The sequence below is a fragment of the Platalea leucorodia genome (genome assembly GCF_965183815.1).
Source record: "Platalea leucorodia genome assembly, chromosome: 2".
NCBI classification, from domain to species: domain Eukaryota; kingdom Metazoa; phylum Chordata; class Aves; order Pelecaniformes; family Threskiornithidae; genus Platalea; species Platalea leucorodia.
The window spans coordinates 25455706-25482355 of record NC_138824.1 but is presented as its reverse complement, the minus strand read 5'-3'; the positions used below and the strand labels follow the sequence as shown (position 1 = coordinate 25482355).

At 40.1% G+C, this 26650-nt stretch overlaps 1 protein-coding gene across 2 annotated transcripts; it reads right to left on the bottom strand.

The window, feature by feature from the left end:
* Window positions 1-1672: 1672 nt before the first annotated feature.
* On the bottom strand, window positions 1673-14627 carry RFC3 (replication factor C subunit 3). 2 transcript variants are annotated; one of them, XM_082304907.1, is made up of 9 exons: window positions 14475-14627; window positions 13190-13327; window positions 10894-10961; window positions 8015-8112; window positions 6288-6469; window positions 5905-6041; window positions 5676-5774; window positions 4567-4636; window positions 1673-2862 (listed from the first exon to the last, which is right to left on the bottom strand). In XM_082304907.1, the coding sequence occupies exons 1-9, from the start codon at window positions 14559-14561 to the stop codon at window positions 2671-2673; spliced, it is 1071 nt and encodes a 356-aa protein (XP_082161033.1). In that variant the 5' UTR covers window positions 14562-14627; the 3' UTR covers window positions 1673-2670. The 2 variants fall into 2 exon arrangements, with proteins under 2 accessions (XP_082161033.1, XP_082161032.1); XM_082304906.1 differs by lacking the exon at window positions 14475-14627 and adding an exon at window positions 14051-14444.
* Between the last annotated feature and the right edge of the window lie 12023 nt (window positions 14628-26650).

The following is a 26650-nucleotide window of genomic DNA, read 5'->3' as shown; positions in this document are numbered from 1 at the left end:
GCACCACATTGTCTGTAAGCAAGCCCTACAGCTACCCAAAAGGGAGGGGAAGCAGCATCCAAGGTGGCTAGCAGCCTCTTAAGATGTTCCCAAAAAAGCACACCACTTACTGATCATTATCTTAGAATTTCTATCTCAGGTTGGAAGGAACCCATGAGGGTCATCAAGCCCAACTCCCTGCTCCTTGCAGGACTACTTTAAACCATACGACTAAGCATCATCCAGATGCTCCTTGAACTTCAACAGGCTTGGTGCTGTGACCACTTCCCTGGGGAGCTTGTTATGGATACTAAGGCAAAATTGCCTTAAAAATTATTGTAGGAAGGAAAAATGTGTGCAGAGACTTATGAGATACTGCGCCCATGTGTTTAAACTTGTGCATTCTAGACTGTGGAAGACAAAGCAGGATCAGCAGGGGGAAATGCTGGCTTTCGGGAACAGCGATAGCCACTTCCTTCGTCAGCGATCCCTGATCATTATCCCATTTTCCCATCCTTGACTACTCTTGATTTATCCCGGGTAGAAAATGATAAAAATGAAACTTCAAGAAGAGGCAGCAGGAACACCTGCAGCGAGATTTATGTTGGGGTTTCAGTCTCCTAGACACAGCTGCTGAGATCTTGTGAAACAAACAGCAAGCTGCTCCTCTGCCTCCTCCAACTGCCGAACCTGCGATCCAGCTCCTGCCTCTCCCCCTCTGCAGCAACGCTGCCCCCGTGCATTTCAGCGGTATTTCACAAATCCCTACACACACTCCTCTTCTCCCACCGTAGTTTTTGGGGCTGGCTTTTTTTGGGGGCAGGGGGAAGTGTTTCATCATCTTTTGAAGTCGCACTTTTGCTTCATCACACGCTATTCTTGTAGTAGGCAAATGATAAAGTTCGTTCAGCTTCTAAAGATGAGATAAGACTAGGCTCCTGAAGGAGCGGGCAAGTTGTAGGTGCAGTAATTATGCCCCCTCTACCATTCTGGTGCTCTTCTTTGTAACGGATTTAAGTACTCATTTCCACTATCACTGACTAATTTAATGGTTTTCTAGAATCTCTGACAGTCAGACACTCACACCCTGACAAGCTACCAGCACTGTGGATTTGGGTGACAAGAGCAGATGGAAGAAAAAAATTCCATCTTCTAGACTTCTTCAGTTTCGGGGAGACCAGCTGAGCATGAAGCGGGCCAGCACCGTCTTGCTGAGAATGAAGCTGAAGGCAAGCCGTGAATTCACACCACACATGGGATGGTCAAGTTCCTGAGAACGGCAGTGACACTGCCTCTTTAGGGATTAATGCTGCCTTTTGTTCATTTTAAAGGGGATGACAGAGTTAGTAATAACTAGCGAGACTCTTTCTTTATCGATTACTAGAGGGAGGGCCCTAGCTTCCAAAAAACTGCCATTATGCGGAACTAGCTCTGACACAAAAATGCCCAAATACTAAACCCTTCCCTGCTTAAAAAAAAAAAAAAAAAAAAAAAAAAAAAAAAAAAAAAAAAGGGAGGGATGGGAAACAGTATTTAGTTCACTTTATTTTTAAATACTATCTAGTAATAGCCTAAGTTAGCAGAGTGAAGTAACAAAGGGCATTAATTCAGTCATTTTCAGGGTACCACAGTACATACGCATGACACGTGAAAGACTTGCGGCGTGAAGTGGCATAGGTGGCGTTGGCTGGGTTTTTCATTATTTTGTGGGGGTGTTTTTTTTCTTTTTTTGTGTTGTTTGTTTTTTTAAGCTTCAGTGGCTCCCTTTAGTCTTACAGTGGGGGGTATATGCCACCTTCCTGAAAGACAGTCTACATCAAAGCAAATGAATGCACATACCTAGGCAGGCACAGACAGCATAAAACGCTAATTCAGCATGTCATTTGTTGTTCGTATTTTTTACAATTTATTTTGCCATTTTAAAAATGTCACGTGTTGTTTTAAGAGGTGAAAGAATATTTGTTAAAAGTTGAAACCTTACCCTTGATTAAACCAGTCAAAGGAATAATCTTTACCTGAACAGTATTATACATGTTGAAAGTGTCAGCCAGAGAGTGGCCTGGCTTTATATAGGTATATTCCTTCTAAACAAAACGTTCCATGTTGTCAAACTGATTTACAAGCAACACAAAAGCATTGCTCAGCCACAATTTCAATGCAACTGCTTGCAAACGAGTCAGAAAACATTCTGTGTCAGCACACCACAGAAAACAGTGTGACTAAAATAAAAGCAGCCAGACAAACAGCGAGATATCTAAATTAGAAGGCAGAACATACATGCTCAAACTGGAACTTAGCACAACATGGAAAAAATACCTTTTGCTTACAGCCTTGCCCATGAACAATCAAAAAGCAAGCATGCAGCATCCATGTTCTCTCTTTTTCATGTCAGCTTACAAATACTGCAAAGCGACTATGATCTTATATGTCTTCCAAGGCAACTTGTTGTCTTTCTGAAAGGTTAATGTATTTTGTATGGATCTAAAGATGGATTTGTGGCTGTCAAACAATCCATCTGGTTTCTAAAACTGAACATTGTTCTTTAGTTCACTGTGTTTTATATTAACAGAAAAATAAAATATTTGACTTTGAACTAGACCCACATACAATCAAGCATGGACAAGCAGACAACATTTGCAACATTACTGGCATCATGACACAACATTCTGTGTATGACTTTGGGCATCAGAGTTAGAACATCATGTCATCTAGTCCATCCTCCATAAACTTCTTGTAAATTGCCATAAACTTTGCTACAAATGCTTCCAGATGATAAATGGCTTTGCTGCCCAGTTGCAGGCGGTGTTCATAGAAGGCCGCCATCTGTGCAACTTCTCCTTTCAGTTGTCCATCACAGTTATTTAGAAGTTCCGTCAGGAGGCCCTAAAAGGGGAAAAAACAGGACAGTACTTGAAAAATTATATGTTTTTTGTTAAGAGGATAACCTCATTTCTCTGAAAATAGCCAAGCTATGACCAACAGTTCACTCATGAATCTAACAGAAAAGACATTCAAGAATCATTACAGCACCTATCTGACAGAACTAGATTCATGGAACCATGTCTTTTCAGAACCTTCTTTCAAGATAAATTTCTCATGTCAATATAGATGTTACCTATTGTGTTCTTAGATGGAAGAATCATGTATTGGAACTACTTATACCTTAACAAAGAAAATAAATTAACCTCATCTCCAAATACTATAACCTCTACTGCATGCAGGCATATGGCCCTGTGGAGAATTTTTACCAAGATAGCAAGTGTATTAAAATCACTTACTTCCTATCTCAACAGCATTGAGCAGAAAGAGAAACAACATTAATGCATAATAAGGAAAGGGCTTACTTAAAATTTAAGTGTATCTGTTTATATTTATGTACATATGTATGTGTAGACACACACAAGATACTTTATAACAATACTTCAGTCATTACAAAACCCAAAAATGCATTATTTTAGATCCGAGAGAGCAAAAAAATCATTGCAAATCCACCTCTATTAAAATTGTCAGGATTAAGTGAGAAGTATCTCTAGAATATTTCAAGTTTATGAACAGGGAGTGGGTAGAGAACATCCACCTTTGGCCTGATAACAACAGTCCTCAAACAGGGCAATGCAGGATCCACTAACCTCCCATCAGAAAGGAAGGTTAAAGAAATGTCTAACTACAAAAACTGTTAGAAAACAGAAATCAGTTAATGTGAAAAGGAATTTATTATCTTGTAATTACATCTGATAGCAAAGTCCACCTACGGTGAGGTGCAAACATTAGCTTTAATCTTTGTTCTGCTCTAGTCGTCTTCAGCATCCTTTCATCCTGCCTAAAATAAAGACATGCACATCCCATTTGCTTTTTTTTTCTCCCAGGATGACTCCTGTCTTTGAAGAGACCTGCTGGTCTAGCATCCTTCAGCAAACTTCTCCACCAGGACATAGCAAATACTGAACTTATAACAACAAAACTTTTACAAAAGAAAACAAACCATATCAAAATTAGCCCATAAAATATGTCTACGCTGCAATACAGAAACCAGCCTGAGAAGTCTTCAGGGGGACAAAGCATGTCCTCCTTTGTTTTTACTCAGCTATGATGCTGCTGTTCTGTGATCACAGAACAAGTTTTAGTAAACCATTCGACAGAGGTGTGAACAAGGAAGGCTGCAACAAAAAAATAAACTGGACGTTTACATTTTCCAAATTAGAGAACAGAATCTTCCTGCCCCCAAAATCTACACAACTCAAAACCATCACCTAAATACATTCAGACATGAACCTAACTAAACGGTTTAGTATTAATCAACTAAGGATCATGAGAAGTGAATGCTATGTATCGGTGTTTGCAGAAACAAGGTCTTTAATTACTGCTTCAGAGCAATAACCTGGACTATTTTGGTTACTCCAGTGGAAAGAAACAAAAGAGAAAAGTATCTTTTGGTCACTCATGTTTATTTGGAAAGGACAGAGCTTTTCATCAATATTTGGATAATTTGTGATGTTTTGGTGTGGGGTTTTTTTTTTTTTAAACTCAAACTGAAACTGTCATAGCGTTAATATTTATAACACATTAAGAGCTAGGTAGCTCAATTACCTTCATTATAATCTCCGGAGGAATGCAGTGTGTCAGTAGTTCATAAAGCCGTCCACGAACCTCTAAAAGCCTGTTGGAAAGACACCACAAAATATCAGAAGTATGTCCCCAAAGCATACTAATGTATTTTCACTATTTGTGAAATATGCTGCAGGAAAGAAAAAGTCAACCCAAGCAACGTTTTTGTTTTGGTTTTGTGTGTTATTTTAAACTCAAAAGCATTGCACAAGTCAGTCAGTTTCAATTCAAATGCTATGTATCACCTTTTATTCAAAACAGTAAAATAAGTTACATGTACTCTAGTTACAATGGTCTCAGTTAATCAGAAGCTACAGGGCCATTAGAATTTGTCTCAGGCTTGTCTCCCTTTAACTCCTCTTCATATCTAAATTATTATTATTCATGCTTAAGATGTGTGGATCTTATCAGTTTTGTGGTGTCTTCTCACTAGATTTGTTTACGCCCTTTTTCCATCTTCATTGTTTACAAGAGGGGGTAAAATGATTAGGTGGCAGAAAGTGACAGTTATCAATTCTCAGCTTTTGATATCGGGAGATCAGAGGCTACAAGCATTTAAATTAAATACAAGACTTTAAGTGACATCTCATGTAATATATGGAACAGACTAAAAGGATCAGGCTGTGTATATGACATCAAGATGGATAAACAGGGCATCTACTAATGTGCTTTAAAAAAGCAATGATTTCAGATTGCCAGTTCTTTTACAAAGGTGTGTTATGCTAAAGATGGTGAAACAGAAGCCTTAAATAAAACAAACAAACAAAACCCCAACACCACCACCACCCCACCCCCCCACCCCAAAAAAAAAAAAAGACAGCACAACATGCAAGTAAGTTTAGGCTCACTTTTGATTACAAAGCTTCAACAGAGAAAACCAACAATTGTTTTAGTTCCTGAAGCTCATTCAGCCTCCTCCGGTAATTTTAAAGCTCACTTCCTCTGGCTGCAAAGTACCAGCTCCAGTAGAAATGCAAGAAAATTACATATAACTAAAGTAAAGATGCCGCATTTTTAAAGATATTTTTTTTTTAGGTTCAAGAGTACACCAAAAACATAATTTACAGCTGCAAGCAAGTGTATTCACCTACCTTTGTGGTGTCTGTTGACCGACAATAGCATTTGCAGTTTCTCTCAAATAAACTTCCCAGTCCATCTCAGGAATGTCTTGATCAGCAGTAAAAGGATATCTATGTAATAATAATATTTTTAAAAAATTAAAATCAAAGCAAACTGTCACCTATTCTAACAGGGCCTCAGAAGTAAGTTCGTTTATGTGTCTGAGAGTATAGTTGTCATTAATTTTTAGCAGTGACTTACTGTTGTACTCTGCAGGACTCACACATAAGTAGTGCTTTCCGAAGATTCCTGCCAGATTTCTCTGCAAGCCTTTGAGCCAGTTCCTGAGGAAGAGTCAGGCCTTCTTTCTTACACACACTGGACAAGACATGGCAGATCTAGGCGGGAAACAGATAGCAGGTAGTGCAACACTTAGCAAACAGTTCAGCACTCACAGATTCTCCTGTCTGAAACATTTCTAGACCAGAGATGGACCAGTCTTTCATAAGACATGCTCGACAAGTCACCCACCACAGAGAAAAACTAGGTCACTTTGTGGAAGTAAAATATTTCATAAGTCCGCAGCAAGAACTTATCTAGTAAGAAGTTTTAAGTAACTTATTTTTGCTTCTGTTTCAACATACATCTTCAATGCTGGGAGCAGGCACTCGTACAGCCAGGCATCTGCTTTGAATAGGTCCTATAACTTTTGACATGGAGTTGCAGCACAGGATCAACCTGCAGGTCGCCATGTACTTCTCCATTGTTCTTCGCAGAGCATGCTGAGCATCTTTAGTGAGTTTGTCAACTTCTGTTAACAGCACCACTGAAAAAGGATTAAAAATAGTGGAGTTTTTTATTAATATCGGATCTTTCTAACAAAATGAGTACTCTGACATACAAGCGATAATACCAAAATAAATGATACAAGCAGAAAAAGGCAGCATGGTTCCACAGGCAGGAAAATAAAAATTAAGACAACCTGCACGCTTTTTTGACTGTATAATCTTCTGCTCCTTCACACCCTGTATTCATGCCCTGGAATGTCAATTTCTTTAGAGCAGGGCCTGCAACGCTTCAGTGCCAAGAAATAATCCAGGTAGGTGTAGAAGCTTTCACTTTGATAATCAGTACAGTAACTTTTTAAAGGAATTTTTAAGAAATGCAAAAGAATTTATGCCATAAGGACATATCAAAAAGCAAAAATTTCTTGAAGACTCCCCTCAATACATTTTATATTTAAAAGCCAATGTCTTAGCTTAATAAAGAAGTAATAGAAAGCTGTCTTATTGTAGCTGCAGTGACTTTCTGTGGTCTATTAAAGAATAAAATAAAATAAAAAAAAAAAAGTATTTCAAAAATTCTTCAGAACAACCAGGAGACACCTAATATGAAGGAGCTAACCTGACCAGCTGCCTTCTGCAGGTTCCTCCATAGGCAACTCATAGATGTCTCATTTCAGTACCCTGAATGGTCCAGTGAAAACAACCTGGAGGAACAAGTCAGCCCATTACTCTTCCCCCACTTCTCTTCTGGTCATATATGCAGCCTGAGGAAACCAGCCAGCTTACCAGATACTTTGAGGTATATGGTATGACGGCAGCTGTAAGGATATATATGCCAATAACTGGTAGAGCCAGTCAGTGTCTAGCAGTTTAGGTGAAATATAGTGTTTCCTGATAACATTGAGGAAAATGAGACAAAGTACTAAATCTATGACCATTTTAAACTAATTTCTCCTCTACTCTATCTGTCAAGATTTCCTCTCTCCTTCAATCTCTCGTTATATAGTTCTGATTTTGCTTTCATTTAGTCATGGGGAGGAAAAACAAGCCAGTTGTAGCAACATGTGTCTTGGAAAACTCAATGAAAGCCTTCTTTATTTTCTTACCCAGAGTCCTTCTGTACACTATGGATAAAATGCTTCTAAACTTTCTGCCTAAGATAGCTCATCCCCCAGAACGCTACAAGTAAGTGGCTAACACCTAACTTACACAGCACCGTTTGCCACAACGGTGCCCCTCAACTCAATATTGAGCCTCAGTAGCTCATAACTCAACTACTACTGTAGATCATTAAGCTAAGTTACAGTGCATTTCAATGGTAGACTCAGGAAAAAGACAGCAAGAATCCCAGCCCAGCCACAGTCATTCAACTACCCCCTGTCCTCCTCAGAAACCAGCAAGAGAGCTTATTCTGAGTATTTAACCACTGAAGATATTTCCACAGTGAGAGAAAAATGGTAGGTTTAATTTGGGAAAGGTTCATGTGTTCCCTCATACAATATACAGGTACAAACAAAACAGTCAGCCAAAATATCTGAAAAACAAGTTTAAAAAGCACTTCGACTAGTTTTAACTGTTTTACTCACCTTTAAAATCTCGTTGAGTGCTTGTCTCAAGCTGCTGGGATTGTGCTACTGTCTTCAAGAGTTCCTGAATTACTACACGGTCATTGTTTCCTGCATCACTGTACCAGGAGTTGGAATAAAACTTGTTTTAAAACAACTTTATACTGCATATAAAATACATCCTTCTAAAGCAGACCCTTGGTCAACTGACTAAACAAGAATGCCAAAAGAATTCAGAAGCTCTTGAGGTTAGAGTTAAGCTACTTTGTTGAAAGTTACCTTCCCAATAATAAAAACAACCCAAAGCTTATGCAGGCACAGCTGGATTAGTAGCACCGTATCAGGAAGTAGTGAAACCGTTGTCAAATGTTTAATTAACCCTTTAAAATAGAACTTGTTTTTCTGGTATGAGAAATCTAAACTTTTGTTACTTGCGATTTGGGCAAAGACATATAATGTGAACATTTTTACCCATTATGGGAAGAAAAATTAAGTCTAACCACTTAATAGGATACCTGACTGAAAGGACTGATGTAAATGCATAGGGGTTTTTCCCCCTGAAAATTAGATGTCGTACTACAAACAACCTATAGCTTAATGTAAACTTGAATGGCAGACATAGTGAAGTTAAAGAGCTACTAGTAAAAGAGTGATACTCAGACACTATTACAGCACAGATGGTTAACTTTTTTCCTCTTAGAAGGCAGGATAACATGGGGAAGTACTAGATTTCCTTCCTGCCTCTTCTCCCTGCTATCCCCTAGAGTAGCACTGCACAGCTTTCTCAGTCCCCAAGTCAGTAGCTCAGCTAGCTCAACTCAGATTTGACAACCACTGGGGACTGCCTTCCAAGCTAGATTACTTAAAAAGCAAAAGAAGGGAAAAACCCCACACTCTTTAGCATCCTCAGACTATTGCCTTCACAGAGGCAGCAGTAGTTCTGCAACATTTCACTGGCAAGCAAACAAAAAAGGCATTTGTCTGTCCTGTTCTAGTCACCACTCAACCAGACCTTCCCCATTCTTGCCAAGGAGAAGGCAGCCGAATGTACAGAAGCATATTAGCTCAACCGTTCACAATCTGCTGAATAGGCTACACTGACTTTCACTGCGAGATCTGTCCTTCAGCAAGGGAGCAGACCTGTGATTACAGCACAAAAAAAAAAAACAAAAAGGAAAATTAAACCAGCCAGTTCTACTTATGAGCTAGGCCAGTTTTTGGAAATGGAAAGTGATTAAAATAGTTTCCTAACATTTAAAGACAAATTATTCTCTGCAGTAACAGAGAACCCAGAGTTATAATTTCATGGTGAAAGATTATCCTTGATAATATGTGACCACACCAAACACTCCAGGAAAACAATGAACAAAGGCAATTACCACACAAACGTTTAATTCTTCTTGTTCCTTATTCTTTAATTACCCACTTACCCATTTTAAAGCATCTACCCAAGCTAGTCAAGTGACCAGCAGACAACGCTTTGGAATTCAGACAATATCCTCCTTTTGGAGGAAAAAGAACAGCTCTATCTAATAAAGTTCCACAACTAATTCAATGTCTGCAGAATCCTTCCCAGAAGTTGATTTCCTTTCCCTGTTAGCCATTTATCATGTTCCATGTTACTCAAGATGCACAATATAATTTCACAGTATTATAATTCAATCAAACTTCACAGACTATAGCACAGCACACGCAGGTTCACTGTCTGGTCAGAAATAAACATGACAATTGCTTGATTGCTTAAAGCCTGTGAAACAATATTATTAATTCTTAATCAAAACTCAGCACTACTATTATATGCAATAGCCAATATAGCAGTTTTACACTTCCCCAATTTTTGTATTTTAAGTAAACTACAATTATTTTATATGTTTCGAGCTAAAAGTACTCTATGGAGAGTAACAGAAGAAGTATTAGTAGTATTAGGTTATCAGAGCAGAAGACTGAATGGTCAGACATTTTATATCACCAAAATGACATATTCAAACAGCTAATTACCAATAAAAGTCTCAGCTTTAATTATTTAGGTCTGTATTAGAATTCCAGCAGATATTCACTAATCAACACACAGAGATTAGCTGCAGAACTAGCTTTTAAAGGAGACATGGTACATAAGAAAAGCTTCTAAAATGCAGAGCAACATGAGAAAAGGTTTAGCAATAAGCACAAAGCTGAAAGTTACTTCAGGATACACACTGTCTTATAATTGCAACTCAGACAACAAAGCCAACATAACCAAAGCCTCCCAGTGCACAATGACATTTACTCTCATGTGATTTAAAGTAACATTAAAGGGTTTCAGGTAAACAGAAGTATTTACTTTGGGTCAGTGAACTATCACCAGCAATTTCACAACTGTCAAAGAAGACATGTAGTACACCATTATAGCTTCTGTCATTTAAATCAACATCTGACCTCGCTCATGACAGGATTCCCAGTATTTTCTGGTGTTGTTCTTTCCTGTGCTCTAAACTCCTTTATTTTAAGAGTTACTGGGTAAGCCTCGCTTACTTTCAAATCACTTTATTTTTGTATTTGTGAGAGAACTAACAATATGGGGATGTTGGTTCCAATAAAAGTTCTCAATTTCAACTTAAACAGTTAAGTCTACAAATCCAGAATTGTTTGTTACCCAGTCCTCAACAGCAGCATGCTTATGTGGCTAGTTAAGCAGAACATTACTGACTTCAGTATACAGCAATCCAAATTTTTGTTCATTTAGAGCTGTTCAATTAAAAATCCTCTCCCTGCTCCCATTTGCAGTCCAAACCCATAAACCATTATCTAATTTGCTCAGGCAATAAATTGGGCAATCAGGCCCTTATATACCCAAGTTGAAAGCACTTGCAATATGACCAGCGGCTTATATTTGAAGTGGGACATTTTTACTGTACACTTACCTTGGGTTAACTTCAAGATGATAATTACTTGCGATGGTGCTAATTTCAATTTTCTTTTTAGAAGGTGCCTATGTAGAAAGTAAGCATATCAAATTTCAGAAAGTGTTCTAAAAATCTGATGCAAAAATTTATCTTGCAGATTACAACTGGCTAGGTCACAGGCAAACCAGAAGTTTCAGAGATCAAAGAACTGCTGAGACACTAGACTTATACATCTCCTACCCCCCAACCCCACCTGCAAAGGAGGAGTACTGACACATCATCCAGCCTGTAAAATAATAACAGTAACGACTATTATAGCAACACATAGTACATTTACTGTGTACTCCAATTACTGAGTTTTGTAACAAGAAATCTTATTATTGTAATCAGCTACTCAAAATAAGTGATACTTTGTCCCTCCAAAGAAAAGTTTTAGAGGGAAATCCTCTGGACAAGACTGAAGAAGCTGTCTACTCCTCTTGGCAAAGGATTTCAAGTCTACACTTTGTTTAAAGAAAACACTAGTATTTATATCACCGCTGAATTTGGGTCTGAACAGTTAAATATATCCTATATTTCTATCATCCAGTCCAAGTATTATATTTGTTCCACTACTGAGAATTAAAAAGCAAGCATTAAATAACCTACTTATCAATAAAGCTTGATAACCCCTTGCTGGTTAAGCCTTCCATAACAAGGATTTTGAATGGATAATATAACCTTTTAATACTAAACAATTAAATGTCTAAGACCAAGGCAGATAGAATTTAAATTGGTTTTGGTTTTTTTTCTGCTAATGCTGAAACTGTCACTATAGAAATAAGAAAACAAGTTAAAACTTGCAAATATGCAAAAAGCAGTGCTAATAATTTTAAAAATAAGGGTTATTTTTACAGACAAATGAAATACTATACATAGAATCATAGAATCATTAAGGTTGGAAAAGACGCTTAAGATCATCGAGTCCAACCATTAACCAAGCACTACCAAGTCCACCACTAAACCATGTCTTCAAGCACCACGTCTACCCTTCTTTTAAATACCTCCAGGGATGAGGACTCAACCACTTCCCTGGGCAGCCTGGTCCAGTGCCTGACTACGCTTTCAGTGAAGAAGTTTTTCCTAATATCTAACCTAAACCTCCCCTGGCGCAGCTTGAGGCCGTTTCCTCTCGTCCTATCACTCGTTACTAGGGAGAAGAGACCGACCCCCACCTCACTACAACCTCCTTTCAGGGAGTTGTAGAGAGCGATAAGGTCTCCCCTCAGCCTCCTCTTCTCCAGGCTAAACAACCCCAGCTCCCTCAGCCGCTCCTCATAAGACTTGTGCTCCAGACCCTTCACCAGCTTCGTTGCCCTCCTCTGGACACGCTCCAGCACCTCAATATCCTTCTCATAGTGAGGGGCCCAAAACTGAACACAGTACTCGAGGTGCAGCCTCACCAGTGCAGAGCACAGGGGCACTATCACCTCCCTGGTCCTGCTGGCCACACTATTCCTGATACAAGCCAGGATGCCATTGGCCTTCTTGGCCACCTGAGCACACTGCTGGCTCATGTTCAGGCAGCTGTCAGCCAACACCCCCAGGTTCTTTTCTGCCAGACAGCTCTCCAGCCACTCCTCCCCCAGCCTGTAGCGTTGCATAGGGTTGTTGTGACCCAAGTGCAGGACCCGGCACTTGGCCTTGTTGAATCTCATACAGTTGGCCTCGGCCCAACGATCCAGCCTGTCCAGGTCCCTCTGTCGGGCCTCCTTATCCTCCAGCAGATCGACACTTCCACCCAACTTGGTGTCTTCTGCAAACTTCCTGAGGGTGCACTCGATCCCCTCATCCAGATCATCAACGAAGATATTGAACAGGACCGGCCCCAACACTGAGCCCTGGGGAACACCACTTGTGACTGGCCGCCAACTGGATTTGGCTCCATTCACCACCACTCTCTGGGCTCGGCCATCCAGCCAGTTTTTAACCCAGCGCAGAGTGCACTTATGCATGCCATGAGCAGACATCTAATTGAGAGCTAGTCTATTACAAAAGAAAACAAAAAATCCAAAAAACCAACCAGCCACAGAAAACAACAAAAAACCCCACATCCTCCCACCCATGAAGACCTAAGGAAGAAGAACATCTGGCAAAAGTACTTGTTCATGTAAACAAACCAGTGTGATTAATTACGTAAAAGAGCTTGAAGATATTGAGCACAAAAAAAATTATTTTTAAAACTCAAATAAATATAAAGGTCTTACAATAGAAATATGTCAGTATATAAATATCCACATTACTTCACAGCAGATGGGAGATTTATGTTTTTTACCGTTATACTCTGATGCTCAATCCTCAGTTTTTCCACTCCTGCACCATATAATTCCCTTAACAAACACATTATTCTTGTCTTTTTTCCAGCTCCTGATGGTCCATATACCAACAGATGAGGAAAGTCACCACACTGAACCTGAACACAAAGCAACATGATTAGTTAGCTACAACAATATTTTCCTTATAAAAGAGTATTCATCCTTCCATGCTCACCCAAGTTTGTACGGAGTGACTTCTCCAGCTCAGTCACAACATAACACCTAGAATTAGAACTGCTGAATTCCTTTCCCGCAGCAACATTTTCTATAGAACGTCATATTTTTCTGAAGACCATATGTAACTCATTTAACTCCAAACAACTCACCCCTCAAAAAAAAAAAAAAAAAAAAAAACAACAACAACTGAAAGCAAACCCAAAAACCAATAAAAACCATCCCAGCATTTACATGTTTTCCAGGGTTGCTAGAGTGACAGCTGCAATAAACACACAGTAAAAAGGATTAAAACAAAGTTTAAAGCAGATATACACATAGAATTATGTATATATATGCATATATACAATTACTTTGTTGTTTCATTTGTGAGCCTTGAATCTGGGCAAACAAGTAATAGATAGCCTGTGTTTAAATGAAGTTCGGAGTTTGTTTCTTGAAAAGCTGAAAAGCATAACCTGGAGAACATCTGACCAAACCCCACAGTCAGAATTTACATTAGTTAGATATAACAGTCATAGAGAAACACTGAGAGAGTGAATCAATCCAGCAGTCTAGTGAGGAAGAGTCAGCACATCTGGCAGGGGAAGCAGTCCTTTAACATCCAAGCAATTACATAGTCCTGGCTTTTATTCCCAGCTGCTCACCTCAAAAACGCCAGCTAACTTTAAGTAAACAAGGCAAGCCCTATTCCCAGAGATACTGATCACTCTCAGCCAAAACCAGCCGGAGGCACAGAAGCACATCACTCCTGAAAAAGTCAAGCCAGCTGTTTCCTCGCAGCCCTCTCCTTAGCGTACAGGCCCTGCTCCCGAGCGGGGCACGATGCCAGCGGACCACTATCCCACCGGCGGCGCCCGGCAGGGAAACTCCTCCGAAGGCTAGGGCCTGCACCGAGGGAAAGCTCCCAACCCCCGCCCTGCAGACCCGCAAACGCAGCTTATGGGCCGCGGCACCCCGACTCCTGGAGGATCCCCGCTGCGGGGAGGAGAGGGGCCCGGTGGCGGGCTCGCCTCAGGCGGTCCCCGCCGCCACGGCGGGAGGCCGCGGCGGCCCCGGGCAGCCCCTCACCAGGTTGCGGAGCTGCGCCGCCTGCTCGCGGTGGTAGTCCAGCCTGCCGAGGGAGCCGGGCCGGTACTTGTCCACCCACAGGCTCATGGCGGTTCAAAAGCGCGCGCCGCCCGCCGCAGCCCCGGTCCGCAGCGGCGGGAGGAGCGGCCGGTACGGCGGCCGCCGAGGGACGAGCTTCCGCGGCGGGAGCGGAAGCGCGCTGCTGCCCCGCCCCGCCCCGCCGCTCCCGCAGCGAACCCCGGCCCGGCCCGTCTTGGGGTCCTGTTTTCCCGTCGCAAATGGCAGATTTTCCCTCCGTGCCCTGGCGGGTTTTGCGTGTGAAGCTGCAGAGCTCGTGCTCGCGGGGGCAGCAACTGCCACTGCCCGTGGCGGGGTCGTGCGTCCTTGTGCGGGTACGGGGCGGGCCTGTCGGCCGGTGAAACCCGCTCATGGCGCCGGGGGTGCCGCCGCAGCGCCTGGCAGCGCGAGCACCCGCGCCGGGGACCGCTGGCGGCAGCCCTTCCCTTGCTATCTGTGGCAAACTCATTACTTCTACTAGTCTTAACCCATTAGTTGTTTTTACAAATCGTAGATGGATCCTTCATGCGAGCGGCGGCGGTGCGGCCTGAGCTGCCGCGGCAGAGCCGGCGGGAGGCTTGTTAGGCGCGGGCTGAGGCCAGGCCCCGTGGGGGGGCCCAGCGCCCCGGCAGCCGGAGGGGCAGCCGCCGGGGAGGGAAGCGGCGCGGGGCTGACAGAGAAGAGCCCTTTGGGCACGCTGGGCCTGCCCGCCCTGCCTGCGGCCGGGTGCCTCGGCGTGCTTTCGGCCTCTTGACCGCTACAGATGGCCGGCGACAAGAGGCCGGTTCTCTGTGGTCCTCTGGTTCTTTGTCTTGGTGTCATCCCGGACTCGCAGCCTCAGTGTGAATCAATAGGTTGCCCATAAGCTATGTATTAACACTGAATTTGCAAGCTCCACCTATGTGTGTGGCTTTAGGTATACACAGAATATGTATATACAGAATACGTGTATAATAGAGAAGTTTTCATTTTGATTCTTTGTGTAATAGCCCTAATAAAAGAAGCATCATGTGCAAATGATATTATTTGAAAGTAGAAGAATTTCTTAAAGTAATAAAACCTGAGCGTACACACGAATAGGCTAAAATGTGTCAGCCTAAATTTTTTACTTGCATGATTTCTGTGGAAAAAAACTATACAAAAAGTTTATGTGACTTGATATTTTATTAGCTCTGTGTTCACATTTTTACACATAGTCAGAAAGCCATAATGCAGGTAATAGCTTCATTAACCTAGACATTCAAGTTACTCATAAAGATCACATACACCTACGGGGGGCAGAGACAGAGCACATCAGTGCCATGTCACCTGTTTATCTGAAATAGTTACGTTACTGTCGTAGACACTCATGAATCAGTTTTATTTGCGGATTGCCATGAATTAGCAAATTCACCTTGGGCTGCTTTGTCAGCACTGCCCTTGTACGTGATGGAGTCTGTGAAAGCTGCAGCAGCGATGTCCTGCCCAGTGCTTACCCTTCGAGTCCCTTTGTTCTACTCAGCACCACAGAGCGACCTGTTCCTCTGCCATTTTCTAAATTTACATTTTGTGGGCCTACAGTTACTCACGTGTGGCTGTTCTCTCCAATCAGCACCTCCTGTTCTTCAGAAGAATCTCTGATTTTGACCATTAATTCCTTTGGTATTCTCTTTGGCTAGCTATGACTAGCATTTTTAAGCTTCTTCAGATCCTTGCTCATTTGCCTGACTTTTTAATAATTTCCCAGTGATGTGCTACTCTTGTGGCTATCAATGTCATGCTTAACCTAATTGCAACTTTTGTGATAACTCCTTAGAACCTACTCAGTTTTTCCAGCCCCGAGAGATACTGTTTTTACTAACGCATGCCAGTGTCCAGCAAGTGCTCTGACAGATAATCCAGGCTTTTGAAAGTACCAGTAAAAACAAATCCTTTTTGGATGAGGTCAGACTTAAGCAGTTAGGACTCAGTCCAATAGGCTTTTACATACGGAAGAGTGAAGACGTGTAGCATCTCTGAAAGGGCCCTAAGGTCTTTTTATTATTAGGTCATTAAACTTCCATAGGATTTCTTGTTATCCCGAGGAGAAAATGTTGGGAATTGTGCCCTGCCTCAGCAATGTGTTTAACCATGGGCTCACGCTTAAGCGTTCAGTTAAGTTATTCCCTGCCATAAAAAGTAATTAAGCAGATGAACAAAATTGGTTTGTTAAGTAAAAATCTTATTTTAAAACCTGGGCCTGCATGAAGCATTGCAGTTGTGGTACTTTGTATCTTGATTAAAATGCACTAGAACACTTTGATTTTCTACTTCATTATTTTTTTAACTTCACTATAAATCTAAACAAAAATAAGTAAATATCTAAAATGGAATGGTTTGGCCAAGTGTATTACAAATAAATTAATGTGAATGGTACAGAAGAGTGTTGCAATTTCAGCTGCAGTCACAATTCACTCAAATATAAGGTCTGTTAAAATACGTCTTCACTCATCTTGTTCAGTCCAGCAGAAAGGTCAAAAGGTAAAATGACTTCTCTGCATGAATAAACTAGACAATGTATCTGAAAATAGAGATTTTAACTACAAATGGCATTTTGAACTTCTTACTGCAAGCAGCCATGTTATTAGAAAGTGACACAATGTCAGGCACTATAAAAGAAGCTCCATCTTATACCCAAATTGAAGTAAAATTATAAGACCAGGGTCCAGTGTTTAAGTATATATATAGTCTTAAAGAGTTTTAAAAGGATTATTGAAAGTGTTAGAACAAATTAGAGCGTTATTATACTGACCTCCTAACTATCTTTACAGCATGATGCTGCTAGTGATCCAAGTAGCCATTAACAAGTCCAAGTACCGTTTTGGTGTACAACAACTTGTGTTTTTCAGACGGAAGACTGTTCGGCATCCTTTGATCCTTCAGGCTACTTAGCTGAGCGAGCTAGATTTTTCTTTTCAGTTTCAAATATTTTAGTAGATTATTGCCACTCTGCTGGCTGTCACTCTCGGTTATATCACCCTGTCCCCATCAGAGGGCCTATATTGCTGCAAGTAAATAGTAGCACGTCAAGAAAGACCGTATCACTAATTACAACACAACACAAAAAAAAAAAAAAAAGACCATAATAAAGTGACATGCTGATGTCATACAGATTGAATGTGACAGTGGAAAGAACAACATTAACGGTGATAGCCAAATAAAGATCTAAAATAAATACATCCCATATAGATTGGCAGCACTGAAGAAGCTGCTTCTTTATAAGAGATGTAAAACCGAGAAATTCTAGTTCTTCAAGAGTCTAATGGTTTATCTTTCAATCCTTTATTTAGTCTGGAAAATTAAAGTGATAAAAAAATCATGGAAGATTTCCATGCAAGGATGAGGCAAACTGAAAAGGTATAAGAAGATACATTTTCACAACCACTGAAGGTGTGTTCTAGAAAAGGCTACAGAGATAACATTTAATTGGAGGATGCGTCCTGTCCATCAGTCATTACTGCAAAAGCTTTTGTACATTTGTCCATCTGCAAAAGATTAAGCAAAGCCCTTTAGTAAAGAAGTGGAAAGATGAAAAGGAATAGGTGTATTTAAAAAAAAAAAAAAAAAGGCAAAAGTATTGCATTTTCATGCACTCAGGACACTTGGCAGTATTATAAAATGCTCTGATCTAATCGGTACTTCTTCATGTTCCAACTCCTGCTGCTAAGGGCCAGACCTGGCTCAGCTTCCCTAGTCTCTAGTGTACCTGGGGAATGAGAAGAAGAGGAGATGAGATATGTTTTGTTGTTCTTAAGCCTCTGTGGCTTCAATAGTGCACAGCTGTGCAAACCTAAGACCTTTTTTTCTACCATTAGGAATTGTCCAACTACACATTTAAGCAAGATTTACAGCAGCACAGTTAATCATGACAGAAAAACATAAGGAGACAGCTGAAATTTTTTAAATATTCTGAACATAAATTCAAACATCCATCTGGGGACATGTAGAGTTACAGATCCATTCTTCAGATGAACTACAGCTATGTTGAATACATGCCCGTTTTCTGCTGAAGGCTTTGATAAAAACCATAGGCAATTTTCATTTGTAATTTAGGTCTTTTCCCCCTGAGATTTACAAGATCACTGACTAAAAGATATAGCCATGTTCTTCAGTTTCCATCAGCCTGCATTTTGCAATAACAGAAGAACTGGAACAAAGGAAGCTCTTGTCCACTTAGGATTGCAGATTTGAATGTAAAGGTATTCTGAAACCGACTCAGTAAGTTAAGAAATAGTCAATATTCTTTTCTGGATGTATTCTAAATAAGACACATGAGTTCCTTATGGAAACTAATCACGAAACTCTTTAAAGAATAACATGCTGTCAGATATTTAAATATATGAACAAATATTGTTGCTTGACCTGTAATTAGGAATTAACTTTGTGAAGATGCTGACATATGACATTTTTTATCTCTTTCTGGGCAAGGATAGATGTTGCTGACAAAGGACTCTGGATTATTTTGAAATGTGGGGGTCTTTGCTTCCATTCTCACCAGTACTTGAACTAGAAATGTTTTTATTGACTTGAGCTGCTTTTACAATGAAAAATTCATGAAAAATAATGCATTTTTGCAAAAAGTCAGATGAATGTACAGGAAAGAAGTTACATCAAAAAATTCCTAGCTAGCTCTGCCTGTAATATTCTAATTAATGTGCCTAATATAATAGGTGTTTTCTAGATTTCTAACATTTGATAACTCTTTCTTTTTTTTTTTTTTTAACTTTTCCTCCAGATGATAAATAGCCCAGCCCATTTGAATTCATAGAATATTAATAAATGGAATTCAGACACCTCTAAACACATCTCGGTGTATTTCCAAAGATGGCAATAAATGTGGGACATAAAAATCAGATTTCCATTGCATTCCTATGAAGAAAGTTACTAGAACCTGATGTTACCCAAACCTGTATCTATGCTGTGCCATTGGCAGAACACACTGGTGTTCTCTAATCATGGTTTTCATACATTTACCAACACTTGAAAGTTCTATAGCACATACTGTTTTATGAACCCACTGATATTTCAGAGCTTGACTACCATAATTCCATCTCCTATAAAATAATCAAATCATGTTTGTAGAATCACTTTTATTCAGGCCGCAGCAGTCTTGCTGATGTCTCTTAATTTGTCTTTTCCCTTGTAGAGTAATTACATTTTTGTTGAATCAATGGACATACCAAAGTTTTTGAATTTCCTAGTTTTCTCCTGAGACTCTTCATTTTCAGAAAAGCTTTCATCTTAAGTTCAATCTCAGTTTCAGTAAAGTTTGCTAGTCTTTCAAGTTTTGATGTTTTAGTCAGTCAGTAAACTCATTGGAGGTTTACTCAGATTTGCTAGCTAATCTGAGGCCAGCCCTGTTCATATGTAAGTAGGTGGAATCTGGTTACTGAGATGGGAACCGTTCTCTGTAATCTGGATGAAAAGTAATGCGGAGTGTATGATGAACAACAATGTATACTCGCACTTTCCTTTTCAGTTAAAAGCGGGGTATTCTCATACCCTCAATTAAAATGTGTTTCTATTACAAACATATATATAACAACAAAACGTGTTACATCATGCTACACTTCCTGTTTTATACTTCAAAACATCCGATACAATGACAAGAAATCTAGAATTGAAATTTAGTTTGGAAAGTGTTTACCACAGGTTTATCTGCCTTTAGTAACAGCAGACTTGTGCACATAACACTGTTAGATAACTGTGGTCTTGGAAAATTACCACAGAGCAATACCTACTGTGAAAAGCTATTAGTATGGATACGTCTTCATACAGCTGTATTGCTATTGATGTGGATTGGAATGAAGCACAGTCCCAGAGCTCCGTGTGCTGAAAAGCTCTACCAGCTGAGATTAGATGACTGACCTCCTGTTCTCCGATAACTACAATTCTATAGTGACAAAGCTGCTTTTCTTATCGTTGGACAAAAAGGAAAACTGTGTCGTAAGGTCCTCTGATCATTCCTCTGGTTCTTATCTTTCTTGGGCAAGGTCACTTTAAAATTAGTGGGTTTTGTTAAAGTAGGCGATGCAGAACCCAGCATTAAATGTTAAGCACACCTTGAGGAACAGACTCAATGCTGTTAGTGAGACCAGCTGTCTCCAAATGTTATGGAGGAGGACACCAAAATGTTTTTTCCCATTCACAGGGCCTACTGAGAATAGCTCCTGGCCTTTACTGTTCCCCAGGCAACACCCAGGCTTCCCTTTGAGTGAGTATGCATTGGCCCAAGCCAAAATCATGCCAAGGATCATGTAAATAGTTTGATGATACTGTGTGGTATATCACTATAGATGTAAACTAAGACTATATGTGTGCTACTAAATCAAACTAGGCTTAGGGACCATTTTCTGGGCCTGAAGCTGAGTGATACAGACTTTGGTGTGTCTAGCCTACAGACTGCATAACACTTGGCCCTCAGTCTCCTCTCATCCCCCTGGGGAGTGTCTCAGACATAATAACTATTTTTTATGTGGTTTTTTTTTCCATCTTGAGTGTCTGATACAAAGTGAGGGCTGAGTTGCATCCCACCAGAGTGAAGTTTTCATAGCACAACACTGAACATATGTATGACATATCCTGGGGTACGACATGAGTGCATATGGCATGTACTGGAGGATGAATGGCCTGCTAGGATAGTGCTGGAGGACCGGGTGTGGTGGAGGAAGCCAGATGTGGTGCAGTCTTCTCCACGCTGCCTGTTAGGAACAATCCCTAGCACGTGCTGTTCTCCAGAGCACGCCTTGGCATTGCCTTAGAAAGCGTTAGTGAGAATGGGCCAGAAGCGTGCCAAGGAACATGCTTAGTCTTGGACAGTATAGGTGATACAGTGCTGACGTGCATTCCTTGGCCTTTCTCACTTACCAGTATAAAGAAGCATGAGTATTGTATGATTTCCTAGTCCTAGCTTCAGTACTCGCTGACCAGTCGTGCTGACTGCCTCCTGGAAAACCTTGAGCACAGGTGACTGATTGCTTATGCTGCTTGTGGGAACTAAGGGGCACGAACTCAAAGTAGCACTTGACAGGTTCAGAACAAGGAGAAGAATGTGGTTCTTCACTCAGGGCATAGTTACGCTGTAGAAGTCCTTGCCACGGGATACTATGGAGGCTAAAAGTTTACCTGAGTTCAGGGAGGAGGCCGCATAAAGTCACAGAAGAAAAATCTGTAATGTTTACTAAATTGGTGGAAGCTACATCTGGCTCAGAGAGCCCTTGGAGCACAGTTGTTGAAGGCTGGGAGAATGTCCAGGGAGATTCTCAGTCTATATTTGCCCTGCTTTTCTACTCTGTCCTGTGCAGCTTTGGCTGCTGTGAGAGACAGGATACTCAGCTAGAGTTGTCTGGTCCAGCTGCCGTGGTCTCCCATATTTATCTTCAGCCTCATCTCCATCACTGTGCATGCATGTAGTGAACTCAGATATATGGTGTCTGTCTGCAGCTCGGACTGTTCATTTTTTTCCATTGCTTTATGTGGGGATTTAGTCCAGACAGGATCAAGTCATATGTATTTATTCAGGGCCTACAGAGCTAGGCCCTTTTGTCATCCTAAGCTTCCTGCTTAGCTTAGTAAGCTCTTAATTAGCTTCTATATCTTTTCTGTCATTCTTCCATTCAGCCAGAGAAGACTGTTTCTTCTAGGAAGCAGAAATTTGGCTTTTTAGGCCATTAGTGCCTCTGCTGGTAAATTATCTCGCCCTCAGAAACAGCTATTGTGATTCTTTAACATTGCCAGGCAATAAACTTCTCCTTTCTCTTGTACCTTTTCCTGTCAGCACCTTGTTTGTCTTTTCCAGAAACTCTGCCTCTCTGCTCCTTTGTTGGTAACGGGTGGAAGAAGTCTTGGGTCTATTTGCATTCTCCAGGAGTGTGCAGCGTCTGAGCAGCAGCATAAAATGTCTGCGCTTAGTGTGTCAGATATGCCATGCCTTTTCAGTTTCGGTTCTGTTACCACTTTTTACCTGCAAGTCCTTCAATTGGCCCATATTCTAGAAAATAGAGTGGTAATTTACTACGACATGACTTCCCCTATTAAAAATGAGTACATCTGTTCACTCAGCTATGGCTTCCTCAGCACCCTCCAGTAGCAACATAATTAGAGTTCTGATTGCAGCCTGCTAATGATTCCTTCCCCAAATATCTCCCAATCTGATTTTAAATGCGACATAACAAATGGAACTAATAAACAGCAAGGAGAGAACATGATAAGGGTAAATGAGTTATAGCAATATCACATATGAAAATTTGTTTAAGCATTGATACAAGTGTAAACTCACAGGCTTCTATAGGCATTGCAGGAGAAGTGCCTTAGAACAAGGTATCTAAAAGATCAAGGAAAGGTTTTCTTAGATGTTTAAGGCTGTGTAAGAAGACAAAGACATAGATGTGGAGGTACATTCAGGACCATATCACTGGGCCGATCTTGCATATTGTACCTTATCTAAACTTGTTAATACTAAAGATACAAACAGAAAATTTGCTTCTATTTCTAATAGAAATTTTCATCTATTTCTAATGGACATCTGAAGTCTTAATTTTATTCTAGGAGGTACACTATTCTTTCAGAAAACTTGTGTTTATCAAACTAGTGATTATGAAAGCAATTCCAAGACCTCCCACTGGTTTCAGAAGGCAGCTGATCAGCTTTACTGTACAGCTGCTTGGGTACATGTGAAGCCCATACTGTATCAGTAGTCAAAGAATCTCTGAGAAAAGTCAGGTACGTAAGTTTAAAAGATGACACTATTAAAAATTTTGGTATTATCAAAAGCTTTAATTATTAAATCATTATAGAAATGGGGGGAAATTTTTATCATAGTGAATGAAATTGTTATTTTGCTGTTAATTTCCATAGGTTCAGGATTTTGTCTGTAATATACAAAGAAACTTTGATTTACTAGATTTAAAATCTTACTAACTTCACAATATATTTAGTAGCATAGTGGAATACTCATTCTTGGCCATTCAGCTGTTCTGCTAAATGTTACAGAAGCACCCTCAGGTAAAGAGTCATTGCTTTCCTCTCCCTTTTTTTTTTTTTTTCCAACTTCAGTTTATCATTGAACACCATATGGTGCATGTCCTTGACATCATTCATCAATATAATATAATGCTTTCTGTTCCCCTATTGTACGTGCTGGTGTCAGTCTTCCTGTGATTTCAGAATAAAAGGATTGTCCAAAGTTTGTTTGTTTCCATCAATCAAATCCTGTGCATGAATTATTTATGTAAACCTAATCCTTTCCTATTAAATTTATAAAATAAGGTAAAAATAGGGTTATCTAAATCTTATGCATCAAAGAGTAAGCAGATTGCCTGTAGAGATCAGAAAGAATGTCTTTCTTCACATGCAGTAACTGATAAATAGGTGGACAGTTAAGAACACGGCTTTTTCTTCAGACTGCAATATCAGATATTGATCAGAGTTTGAAACAGGATTTGATCTGTTGATCTATTGTCTTTCTAATTTATAATCCTATCTTTCTTAAACCTTGGAATTATTTTGTAGGTAACTAAGAAATACACGGGCATGACAGAATAAGTTATTCTGCAGTTCAGTCATCTCTGTATTAGGATTGCCAAGAAGGAGGCCAGATGCAATTAGCAAAATTTACACTTTGTCAGCATTGTAAAAATTGCTTACAAGGTTACATAGAAATATCTTGAAAATATTGAGCAGGAGAAAAGAGTTAAGGAAGTAGTAAGGGTTATTTTTCCTATTTAAAAATAATTTAGAGCTCTTAGGCTTTTTTTATTCTGTTTCAAAGTGTGTTCCATTTAAATGATGCTTTATTCTTGATCTAGCTGAATGTCATCTTTGATTTTTATATGTCATATAAGGAAATCCTGAATTTTAAAATCTCTCCATTAACCATGTATAGCCTTAGAAACTTTGTTGCTGTAGTCAAATACTCAATATCAGAAAAGTTTGTCGTATCACTTCTCAGTGAAATATTAACCTGTGGAACCTTTCAATATAGCTCCGTAAAACTTTCTGAAAATCACACAGAAGACGGAGTGCCTCAGAAAAATTACTTGAAGAAAATCAACAATGTAGCTTTTTTCAGCTTTCATGATTATATTGTATGATGTGGCTTTCTTCAGATCCTGCTTAGAATCACTATTATTAACTTGTATTATACAGTGGTTCATTTGGACGATGATTTTTAGATGCATTTGATAAACTATGTCCAGCTTCAGTAGAAGAGGGATTGTTTGTTTTATTAAAAGCGAATGTGAAGGTACAATCTAATGCAAATCTATGTAAATTCAAATTTTCCCACTGATTTGAATGGATGTTGTTTCAAGCAGTCTGTGTGTCATTGTAAGTAGAGTAAAAGACCCGTTGATTTTGTGGAGAACAGGAGATGGCTTTGAAAAATTGGACTTAGACAAGATAGCAAAGACAAAGTACACAGATAGAGGAGGAAGATTTTTCCACCCTTTCTTCCACCAGTTTCCATCCCAGTTCTCCTCCCCCATATTCCAGGATATAAAGTCTTGTAGGCTAATGCTAATGCTTTCTGCTGCTTCCTCTGCGAGATGGTAGAGTTATGTGCAGAGGAAGGTCCTTAGCCTCTTGCTGCTTCCCTGGCCTGGCAAGCTTCCATAATTACCAATCTGGGCAGCTCTTGAATCCTTAAATCCCAAGTCCCTTTGCCCATGAGCTTGGGAACCACACTGATTTCACTGTCTGGGAGACCTTGGTACAACAAGAAAATAAGCTAAATTTTAGGCCGAATGAAATATTGGTTTATAATGTAATTTTGAAAAACTGCTGATATGTACAGTCTCAGGACAAATTAAAACCTCAGCAGGAGTAATACCATGCTGTGTGAAAAGATTGCAATTGATGCTTCCATTTTTTACTGTAATTGTCTGACAGCCTCAGGAGAATACACACCAGACTCTGAAGGAAAGTGCATTTGTAAGCCCTATGAGCTGTGCCATAAACTGGTGTTTTGAACAGCACGGGGATATGAAAAAGAAAAATGAGACTGCATGAGGCTCTGGATGAGAAAAACAAATTAGCTCCTTCTGCTATAGTTGCTGCTACTCACATACTCACAGGTTTGGTTTTGTTTAAAAATAATCTAAAATGCTTTTTTTATTTTCAAAAATAAATTATTGCTTGTAAAAAACTGAGGAGGTGGATGTTTTCTAACCATGGCCGACACAAGAATAATATGCAGCATAAGCAGCTTCCTACTGCGGCAGAATTTGAACAGTAACAAAAACTTAAGTACTAGTATATAGGACAAAACAGCAGGAGATTTTATTGCACTGGCCTGAATCATCAGGTCATTTCCCCATAGGTAAAGTGTTGAAAATCTAGCTGCAGCTGTGTGTGTTCCTCTAGTCTCTGCCTTACCTCTTGCAAGCCTTGCCAAGCCAAGCTGAGTAGACCCTCTTAATAATCGCAGAAGGCGGTGTGGTGTGGCCCTTTGAGCTCCTTTCCTGTATTGCTCGGCTGTCCTCTCTCTGGACTAAGGTATCAGACTCCTATGATTCAGGGAGGGTTTTATGATGTGGATTCTTGTCAACAACCAAGGGAAGGACTCCATCAAATTCCTTTTAAAACCACCGTAGAAATACTGAATTTCAGTAATTTTGAGCTAGATTGCTCCTGGTCCTAACCACCCTGAAAAGATGCAAATGATCTGCTTTGCTGTGCAAAATAATCTCATTATGATATGCCTGTTACGATAGTCCCGGTGAATACTGACCACATTTTAAATGGTCCAGTGACACATCACATTTTCTAGAGCAGCCAGTCCTTCCTAAGTGAGAAAGGTAGGAGTCACACAACAGCTGACAGAATGCAGAGGGAGAACTAAACTGTACTGCCTGCTATTTCCATGTGTCTGGTGAGCTAGCAGGGTCAGATTATTTTGCTGGTTTAAATCTCAGTGACTACAAATACAATGTGTAGTGCTTATTAAAAATATCATGGGTAGTCCTATGTATAATAAATGCTCTGCTAATGGTCCCGGACAAGAAAAGAGCTCAGCTTTCTTCAGGAATGTTCTTTTTTCTTCATTACATGGAATCGAATTATAAGTTTTTGTCAGCTCCTACAGAAGATCTTTAACTTTCTGC